This window comes from Pteropus alecto, unplaced genomic scaffold, assembly GCF_000325575.1.
Source record: "Pteropus alecto unplaced genomic scaffold, ASM32557v1 scaffold398, whole genome shotgun sequence".
NCBI classification, from domain to species: Eukaryota; Metazoa; Chordata; class Mammalia; order Chiroptera; family Pteropodidae; genus Pteropus; species Pteropus alecto.
Genome location: NW_006442497.1, coordinates 5,074,752 through 5,085,966, shown reverse-complemented (window position 1 = coordinate 5,085,966; position 11,215 = coordinate 5,074,752). Strand labels below are relative to the sequence as shown.

At 37.2% G+C, this 11,215-nt stretch overlaps 1 protein-coding gene across 1 annotated transcript in view; it reads right to left on the bottom strand.

Moving 5' to 3' along the window:
* Positions 1-11,215, bottom strand: part of CFAP52 (cilia and flagella associated protein 52) — a 44,548-nt gene that overhangs the window by 26,815 nt on the left and 6,518 nt on the right. Inside the window, exons 2-6 of the mRNA XM_006922385.2 lie at positions 7,492-7,691; positions 6,964-7,100; positions 3,804-3,932; positions 1,585-1,684; positions 589-705 (exon numbers count right to left, since the gene is read on the bottom strand). Of these exons, the coding sequence (XP_006922447.1) occupies positions 589-705; positions 1,585-1,684; positions 3,804-3,932; positions 6,964-7,100; positions 7,492-7,691 (683 nt within the window). The remainder of the gene's footprint in view (positions 1-588; positions 706-1,584; positions 1,685-3,803; positions 3,933-6,963; positions 7,101-7,491; positions 7,692-11,215) is intronic.

Genomic DNA, 11,215 nt, shown 5'->3' with positions numbered 1-11,215 from the left:
GTTATTAGGTTAGAAAGAAAAATTATATGTACATATAGTTGCATAGATCAAAGAGCACACTTCTCTTATACATAGTAACAGGGCTGCCCAAATGCTGGGAACAATGTGGTTTGAAGATGCAAAAAAAGCTGTGGTTCTGATTCTCTAATAGAGGACACCTAGGAATACCTTTGCCCTGAACATAAACCAGAGATCAGTTTTTAGATCAGGGGTTCCCAACCTCTGGTACTTGGTCCATGGTCTTTTAGGAAGCGGGCTGCACAGCAGGAGGTGAGTGGCTGGTGAGCAGGTGAAGCTTCATCTATATTTGCAGCTGCTCTTCAGCACTAGCATCACTGCCTCAGCTCCACTTCAGATCACCAGGTATTAGATTTTCGTGGGAGCACTGGCCCCTAGTGCCAGAAAGTTTGGGGACCTCTGGTTTAGTGAACTAGTCAATGCACCTTGCAAACTTAGGTGTGGCCTTAGGTACATCACAGACTTTCTTTTCCCGCAGACTCTTTCTTAACAAAAGGCTATCTTATCAGTGGAGGGAAGAAATCACTAGAAAACAGCAGGGCAGAATAGACTTTGATGGCCTCTACTCACCAGACTGAATTTCTCCTTCACTGGCCCACTGTCTGCCAGCAGTTTAGTCCTAGGGTTCATTTTTAGAATATCTCCACTTGTGGTTCCAAGGTAGAAAAAGCAATCATCGCTGGCCATCTGGGGAGCAGAGAGAAAAAGAAACCTGAAGACCTGGGTTTCCTCAGTGATGCCTATTAGCCCCCGGGTCAGGGACAGCATAAGCTTTCTCTGAAACCCCAGGAAGACCTACAAAGGTGCATCTGGCTATTTCTATTCCTCAGACCTAGATGTAGGTAAGGACAGCTCAAGGCCAAATTCAGAACTGGAGGAAATGTTAGGCTTCATGTAGCCTGTGCATTTCACTTGAAGTCTATTTGTGTCTGACATTAGCATGCCGCCTACCCTGCTGGCTCCAACTCTTAAGACTCCTCAAAGGGGCTCCTAGGATGAAGGTGTACTCTTCCAAAGAGAATATGTATTTGCTTTATCTCATATTTTCCAAAGTCTATATTCGTAAAATGACTTCATTAGACAAGAGAAACAAGTCAATGGAGAATAGAGTTATATGAATAAATGTATGAATTCACATTTAAAACATATGAATAATTCCTCTTAATGGAAGAGACTATATTTCAACAATGAGTCTCATAGTTAGAAACTTTATTTCCAATGGCAGAAATAGGGTTAGTGGCATAGAAATGTGCTGTGGGCTCTGAGTGCCTTCTGGTACTCAGGTTTCTGGTGTCTGATGGCAGCCCAGGTCTGGTGGTAGCTCTGCCAAGACTCACCTGGAGCCATATCCAGGCAGCTTCTCTCCAACTTCTGAAGGGAGCTCCAGAAGTGAGGTTCTCCTCATCTGTGCCTCCCCAATCAATATCCCATATGTCAGACCTCACCTCCCTGCAGCCCATGGCACACATACACACACACACACACACACACACTTCAGTTAGTATTATTAATAGGAACTTCTACTACTAATTACTTAAAGTGATAGTTACTCAAAGTGATACTTACAGTAATACACAGAACTATTCTTTTCATCTGTCCTGTTTGGCACTCAGTTGGCCGAATTTTTCTGTTTAGGAGATCCAGTTCCCATACTCGAATTGTCCCACTATAGAAAAGAAATTCACAGTCGAATGGACATCCACTTAACAACCACTTTATCTCTTCTCTGTTTTATGTATTCTCTTGAAGAAGAAGCCAAAGAGAACTAGATATTTGTGAGGGTTTGTTATAGCCTAGTGCTCTACCTAAGATCTTCCTTTCATCCTCACAACCACCGTCGGGGCAGGTTTTATGATCCCCCACTCTCCAAATGAGAAAAATCAGAGCCTACATACAGCAAGGTCCTACATACAGCAGGGCAAGGATTCACACCTAGCTCTCTCACTTTGAAGCAAACACTCTATCCACTAGAGTGATAATAGAGAAACACAAACAAACAAGGAAACAAATGAGCAAACCAGAGTTCATTAGGTGTGTTTCTTTCAAAGTACTAAATTGTGAGGAAAGTTTTTAAAGGGAAGAACTTCATTATGGAGAGTCCTGTCTTCAAGGAAGGAGAAATGAGACTAAGCAATGAAAAGTCAAACAAAATCAGCACCTAACACAAGATTTGGCACATAGGTTATATGTAATCATTGTATGTTGAATTAATCTGAATTAATAATCGTATAAAAATATCATGGTCAACATCACGAAGACTTCAGCTAATATCTTAAGACAGAAAGATTAAAAGTATATTGATCAAGTTCAGTTTTTCTTTTTTTATAAAACCTCAGAGTTATGCACATAGTAAATGTTCAGTAAATATTTTGAATGTACTTTCTAAACTAAAAAGAAAAGAATCAGATTTTCCATGGCCTTCCTGGTAGCTGTCATTTGGATGCTAAAATATTGGAACTTGCACAATATCTCATGGGGGACAATATAATGGAACACCTGAAATTGGGACCATCATGGAGAACCACGATGTATAGGTGCCATACCAGAAATCTTACTTAAGAGTGCTTTATCTCAGTTATCAGTGTTACATAAAATTAAAACAGACCTAGATTATAGAATGTCCTAAAAAAAATTGGGCTTAAATTCAAGTTTTGACTCCTGGAGAAACATTGTCCACAGGCATCAGAATGGGTCTGTGCCTGCTGCTCAAGCAGCTGCTCAAGCAGCTGAGGGGCAGAGAGACCCCCATTAACCAAGGCTTAGTCAAAGCACTCTGCAAACCTAAAAGGAACTGAAGAGCTTCGTGGTCACCAGTGGCCTCTGAAGAAAGGGTAGGACGTGATCAGCAGTTTTAGGATCAGAATACTGTCCTAGTAAGACACTATTTGGGGGCTATACTTAACTGGTGGCTTTTATACCACCAGTTAGTTTCATTGCCTCTGAATAAATCTTTCCTCATAAGTAGCCGTGGAACAAATGCATGCTGCACATCACAAGGTAGGGACAGGAAACAGCACAGATGTAGGGGAGCACAAATGTTTTACTCTGGCTGGAAAAGTAACCAATGATGAGTGCCCTTCACAGATGGGAGACCACAGATGGGCTGAAAAGGATAATTCCATTCAACATATACTTCAACCCTACGTTCACAGAGTTTTAACCTTTGAACTGATATATGACATAAAAGAGGGATGTTTTTGTACAGGTTTAATCTTCACTTCAAACTCCAGACAGGGCTCTGATTGTTGAGTCTGTAAATTAATGTCTTCTGTTAGACAGATGCTGGCCTCTGTTCAAATCTTCAGCTTGGTCCCCTTTTAGCTTGTTAAAAGCTGACCCTAACGGAAATTATCTCATATGGCTGGTAGTCAAACATTTGAAACTTCGTGGCACAGTTCATTCGCAAACTATCATTTCATGAAATCTAAATCAAGAGCGTGTGGTAAAAAATGTCAACCAGTGAGTAAATCTGTGCCATTGTGTAAATTACTCTGAGAGCATGGATTGTAGGTAATGTGTCATCAGTAACAAACAGACCAGAACCTGAAATGAATTTAGCAGATAAGCAGTACATTTTCAGTAGAAAGCCCAGAATTTTCAAATAACCATGTTTAAAAGTCTTTTGGTTAAAAGGAGTTTTAATGACTACAAAATCATAAAAATTATGATGTAAGGTATTTTTCCAGGACTGAAAATATGTTCCCCAAAATTGGAATGACTATGCCTTCTGTATGAACAAATAAAGTGGTTTATGAGTTCTGAAAACCTCAACTGTAAACACGTACTTTCCAGCTGTAACAAACATCTCATCGCGGCACCCTGAGAAGATCACTGTGGTAGCATTCCCAACATTGAGGCCAGCCGCAGGACTGCCACAGATGGCATCTCTCTTGGCTATGCTCCACACCACCACACTGCCAAAACGAGAGGGACAAAAAAAAGTCAGGAGAAGACAGACTTTCAAAATAAGAAACAGTTCTTTTAGTAGTTCTAGAAAGAAAAAATAAAACAACAGTTTACTTACAAAAGAACAAAGGAATTACACTGACCCCCACACATCTCCTCAATCACACTGAATATGAAAAGACAAATGGGTGACACTTAAAAAGTTTTGAATGAAAACGATTACGTGTCTAGAAACCAGTGAGTACATCCATCAAGTCTGATGCTAAAACAGACATTTTCAGACATTCAAGGCATAAAGTTTACTACAGATTTATCCCATGTAAAAATTTTGACAGGGAACAGGGGAAATATGCTGGCAAAAAAAAAAACAAAGGAATGAAAAAGCAATAAAGAGGACAACATAAGGCAGTGTTCTCAAACTTGAACGTGTATCAGAATCACTTGCAGGACTTGTTAAAACAGACTGCTAGGATCCACTCCCAGAGCTTCCGATTCAGCAGGTCTGAAGTGGGGCCTGAGAATTTGCTTTTCTAAAAAGTCCCAGGTGATGCTGATGCTGCTGGTCTGGAGATAACACTTTGAGAGGTACTGCTTTAGGTTCCATTTCCTTCTTTCTAGGTTCAATCATACAACTTAGTCCTAAATTAAATAGTGTTAGGATAATAATATCAAAAATGCTAAGGAGAGAGTGTTATGTTAAACATCTGAATCAAAGTATTAAGGAAAAAATGCAAACGTTACAAACCTTGTTAATATTAAAACATACCTATTTATATTTCCCAAAGTTTCTACATGTAGAATGTATTATTACAAATAGTCTAAAATCAAGGTATACCCAAGATCTCTAGGAATGGAGAGGTAGGAGGTAGTATAAGAGCCATAAATTTTTTTATCTTGTAGAAAATTGATAGATACTACCTAAAGCAGAAAAATTGAGAGATATATCACTTAAAAAATTAGACTGATAACTAGATGCACCCCCCCCCCAAAAGACTCTTAAAACCAAGTACCTCATACCCAAGAGAAATTAAAACATACATCCATACTAAATCTTATAATGAATGTTCACAGCAGCATTATTAACAACAACCTCTGGAGAATAGAAGAACTCTTTATGATAGAGAGGATATGAATTTTAAATCCTTCTGTGTAATAGGACAACAAACTTTATAAACCATGAAAAGGTATAGCTTCCCCCCCACACACACACACAAAAAAAAGTTTAAAATTTAAAACTAAATACAAAGCGCTAACACAGATAAAGTTGGCCTAATATATTCCAACACATTTGTATAATGGAATACCATGTAGTCATTGCAAAGAATGAGATATACATTTATATGTACACACATAGATGTCCTCGGTATAACACTAATTTTAAAAGCATGTTTCATTACAATCCTGATAGTGTGATAACATTGATGCAAAAAAAAAAGTTCAAAAATAGGATACAAAACATAAAAAAAATCATGCACATGCAAACTGTCGAATATCTACTACAATTCCTGGCATCCCTTCTGTTCCTCTACCTCTGCGTAAAAGCAAGATGGTTTGGATAGAATGGACCCTCTCACAGGTTCAGGGTTGACTTCTGACTGTCCAAAACCAATTGGCAGAAACTGTCTTCCTCACCACCATGGCTGTCCAAGGATGGGCATATTGCATTTTCTTGTCCAGCAAGGTTTGTTTTTCTGTCTTTCTTTAGAATATTTTTCTCAACATCCCCCAATTTTCTCAAGTAAATTATACATAGCCTAAAATCAAGCCTAAAATTACAGAGGAGATGAATAGTTTTGCATATTAACCTTGGTTAAGGGGCCCTTTTTCTCCCCACAAGGCTTAGCTTTGGCATCTCTCTGGCAAGGGCTAGAGGAAGGAGTGACTAAATTGCTAAGATCCAAGAGTCTCTGGGGGCGTGGGACCTAGGCATCAGTAGTTTTAAATTTTCCTCAGGTGATTCTAGTGCGCGCTCAAGGTTGAGAATAAGTGCTTTAAGTTGAGCCAAGACCTTAATAAATGATTTCTGGGTACATTTCTTTTCAAAAACAGTCAAATGGGGATAGCCCAGGGAAGGTGTGACTACTCAACACAGAAAGGGAATAACTATTAAAGAAGGAAATCTCATAAAAATTTTGTGGACTTGCTATACATAAAGAGAAGAACTATCAATATGTAACTACACATAAATGCAAATTTCCTTTGTAATAAACTCGTGAAGCTCAAACAAGGAAGTATCCACACAAGTGCACCAAAGTATTGAATCCTAAACAAACCTCAGGTGTTATTTTTCTTCTTCAGACTACGTTTCTTTAACATTTATAGGAATACCGACTGCATTAATTGTTCTTCCTAATACAATGATTTTAAATACTTTTTCCCCCCAAATTTCATTTGTATGTATTCTCTGCCTACTAAAGTTGACTGTGAGTTCCTCGAGGAAAAAGATTACATCTCAGCAAGGCTAGTTAAAAATGCCACGTCTGGAGTCACACAGCCAGGGTTTGTTTCCTAGCTCTGTTACTCACCAGCTGATGACTTTAGTTCCTTGACTGCCATATGACCCTAATAGCTCCCACCTCATGGATTTGTTGTGAGGCTTAAATGAGATAATGCAGTTAAAGAGCTCAGCACATACCTGTCACATAGTAAGGACTCAAAAAAATTTATCTATTGTCTTTGATGCTGCTGCTACTGATGATGACAGTAATGATGTCATCTTTTGGGGGTTTTTTACAGTAATGGTTCTCAAATTTAACTGCACATTAAAATCATGGGGTAAACTTTTATAACTCCTAAAGCCCAGGCCAATCAAATCAGACTCTCTGAAGGAGGAGCCTGACATCAGTAATTTTCTAAAGCTCCCAGTAGAATTTCAATGCATGGCCAGGATTGAGAACCACTGTTCTATGGTATTTCTTCATAGGCTTAACTTAACTTAAATATAGACGGGGCCAACAGAGAATGTTAGAGAGGAGAGGATACTTGACACATCTAGAAATATGCCTGAAGGAAAATAATTAAATATGTTTAGTTCATTACCTTCCATCATCTGGGCCTCCTAGTGATACCAAGTATAAATCATTTGGTGAAAAGGCCACATCTTCAATTTTGCCCTTGTGAAGTGACAGCCGAGCAATCAGCTCCCTCTTCTTATAATCCCACAAAATGACATCTGCCTGAGGGCAAGAATATACTTTTAGATCATAGATAGACTTTAAAAGAATCTAGGTAGATAGCTACAGCTTTTAGTGAAAAATAATCAGTAATGTCACTTTTCTAGAAATTAGATCATGTCTTAGAAACATGACAGCAATGAAATGGAAATGGTTTTAAACTGGGACTTTTGTTCCTGAGCATTATTAGTCACCAGCTGCAACATCTGGTATAAAATCACCAGATTCCTTCACTCTCAAGTTGATAAGAATGAAACTGAGTTCAAAAAGAAGTCAAGAGGAAGAAGAGGAAGAGTGAAAACACGTGCCAGTTCATAGCTAAACTGAAGTGGGCACTTTTTTTAGGGAGGCGCCTCTAAATCAATTCACAACGAGTTACTTTCAGTTTATTCACCTTGAAGCCCATGAATGTGACTTGTCCTGAGGCAATGTAATCTCCACTCTTGGAGATGGTCACACAGGAGACATTGTTGCCATGACCGTGTAGGAAATCCTGTTTGTTAGTATTTATTGCCTGAATGAGGACTGTGCAACCCAGAGGGTAAACCAGATGCTCCTCATCAGGATGGCATTTCAGACCAGTGGGCACATGTCCTAAAAGAGAGAGATCAAAAAATATAATAATAAGGTGCAGAAGTGGCTGGCAATTTTTAAAAATCAAGTACAAAAGAGGATGCTTTTGAAATAAGCCTTAGTTCGACTACAATAAGTGGGGGGTAATATTTAATTTTATTCCACTGACAAGAATGTCAGTCTAGTATATGACTTCTCAAATTTTAATGTGCATAAAATTCCCAGGATGTCTAGTTAAAACGCAGGTTCTGATTTTAGGTCTGGGGCGGGGCCAATATTCTGTTTCTAACAAGCTCCCAAGTGCTGCAGCTGCTGCTGCTGCTGTTCTACAAAACCTCACTTTGGATAGCTAGGCCCGAGGGCTAATTCTTGTCATTCGAAGAAACATGAGTGCATGAAGCCCAAGAAGCCTATCCGGGTGAGTGCCTAGGCAAAGGGGGAACATGAATACTACCTTGGGCACAGTTGGGAAAAGATAAAATTTTGGATTAGTTCTAAGTCTCCACCAGACACTCTGAAGGAGTCCAGGACCTCTCACAGGGAGCCACCCGTCTTCCAGATATTTGGCAAGAACCATGTCAACAATTCCAAACCATTGTTAATACATTTTAATGTGAAATAGACACAAATCTTCCTTTATTGCTCATCTTTGGTGAGGATTTTCTCAGTTATTCTTCATATTTATTCTACAATATAAACATGAAGGTCAGCTTGACTAGTTAAAAAATCAATTTTAGTGGAATGTATTAAATGTGTAGATTGAGTTAAGGAAAGAATCTTTATGATACATCATGTCCTCTTTCTAAAAACAGGATATGTTTTTTCATGAAATCTCCTTTTATGTCCCCTAGTAGCGTTTCCAATTTTCTTCATAAAGATCTCACACATTTCTCCCATCCAAGTACTAACCATGCCTAACCCTGCTTAACTTCTGAGATCAGATGAGATGGGGTGCGTTCAGGGTGGTATGGCTGTAGACTCACACATTTCTTATAAAGTTTGTTCCTGGATATTTAAAAATATTTTTTATGACTATATTCTTTCCTACCAAAAGAATCATAAATATTTATTAATATAGTCTTCTTGTTTTTTAATGAACTCATCTTTTACATTTAATTCCCTCTAGAATGTATTTTGGTGCATAATGTGATTACAGTAGCTAAATAGATTTTGTTTGCTTAGTCAAATAAATGTATTTATTGAGCAGATGATTTCTTCATTTTGTGATTTTTCCTTTTTTATGTGGTAAGTTCTCAAAATACTATCGTTTGTGTCTGGGGGTGATCTATTAGTACTAAAATGTGTATATATATATTTTCTTAATTGCAGGATCCTTATAAATAATCATATGGCTAACCATATGGAAAAAGTAAAATTAGATCCCTACTTCACATCATCTACAAACAATACATTCCAGGTATATCAAGGACCTAAATGTGAAAAACAGGACTCAATGTATACATGAGTTGTAGGAAATGACTTCTTAAACATAACACAAAAAGAGCAAATCATAAGAGGAAAGGCCAATATATGCATCCAGTTATGCTAAAATTAAAAACTTCTAATGACAAAAGGCAAAGTGAAAAGAAAAACTCAAACCAGGGGAAGATATTTGCAATGTACATTATATATATTATATGTATGCATTATAAATACATATTACATATATGTATACATATATAATACATATTATATATATGTATACATATATAATACATATATACATATATAATACATATATAATATATAATATGTATAGTTTATATTTATAAAGTAGAAATCTGTATTATATTCAGAATATACAAAGAAGTACTACAAAGCAAACACAAACTGTCCAACAGAAAAATGAGTAAAAGATATGAACAGAAAATTTATGATGGAGGAAATTCAAAAGCCAGCAAGTGAAAAGATATGCAATTTACAAGCAATAAGGAAAATGTAAATTATATCCAAAATAAGATACCATTTCATCTCCATCATAATGGCTAAAATTAAAAAGGCTAACAATACCAAGCATTAGTGATTATGTGGAGCAAAGGAAACACTCACGTACTGCTTAGTGGGAGGGTGAACTGGTAGAATTGCTTTGGAAAACGTATCCATATTGAGGATGCACATACTCTAGGACCAAGTTAATCCACTCTTGGGTATGTAACCTAGAGAAATATGTGCAATTTCACCCAGGGGCTATGTACAAATATGTTCACTGCAACATTGTTTATATTAGCAAAAAGTTGGAAATGAACTAAAAGCCCATGGACAGGGGAATAGATAACCAATCCTGGTACATTCATACAAGGGAGTAGTAGAGTTAAAGCAAATTAAATCAACATGAAATCAACACAGATAGATTGCACAAATAATGTCAGGTGAAAAGCAGCTGGCTTTAAAATGTGCACAGTAAGATACTATTTGTGTAATATATGAAAACATGCAAACTTACATTATAAATTGTTTATGGATAGACTAGCACACATGTATATTTAATATTATATATATATATAGCAAAATTTAAAAAAACATAGCTGGGAGGGGTACATATTAACTTCAGAATAGTGGCTGTTTCTAGAGAGGGAGAAAGGATAAGACAGTGTGATAGGAGAGAGGAATTAAAATATGTAGTGTTTTCTTGCCTAAAAAAATGAAATCAAATAAAGAGAAGTATCGAAATTTGTTAATTCTGTGAGTGGTACTTAGTGTTTATTATAGTTAGCCCACCATATATGCAGGTTCCCCATCCATGAAGTCAACCAAGCTCAGACTGAAAATACTATTCAGGGAAAATGAACAAACAAACTTGCTGCTGAGGTGTGCTATGCAGTTAGGTCTACAATGGTTGCATCTGTACTGAAAATATACAGACTCTTTTTTCTTGTCATTATTCTCAAAGCAATACACTGGGAAAACCATTTACATAGCATTTCCATTGTATTAGGTATTATAAGTAATCTAGAGATGATTTAATGCATATGGAACAATGTGCCTAAGTTATACGTAAATACTACACCATTTTATATAAAGTACTTAAGCATCCATGGATTTTGGTATCTCCTGCGGATACCAAGGGCTGATTGTATAGCACTCTCTCTAATTTTCTGTTGAACTATTTTATGATAAAAATAAAGTACAAGTGCCCTATAATACTCCCTGCACAGGTGTAATCATTGTTAACCCGTAGATGTGTATTTCTTCCGATTATTTTCTTCACATTTTATAAATAGGGTTCTTGGTTGCAAACAAGAAAGGTCATCCCTGGCTAAATTAAAAAAAGAAAAAGAAAAAAGAAATTCATAGGAGGAATACAAATAGCTCACAAAATTGATAGAAAATGTGGAAAATTACACTTGAAATATAGGCAGGACTAATAGGAAGGCAAGACCAAGCGACATGAACTAAGGAATTCTCATTGCTATACTGCTCAACACTCAGTGCAACATTTGACTCCCACAGTGCTCTGTCCCTCTGCATCACTCCCTTAAGAGTGGAAGCTTTGAGTGGGATTATCTAAGTGTCTGAATCTATTGTCACATATCTCTGATGGCTGC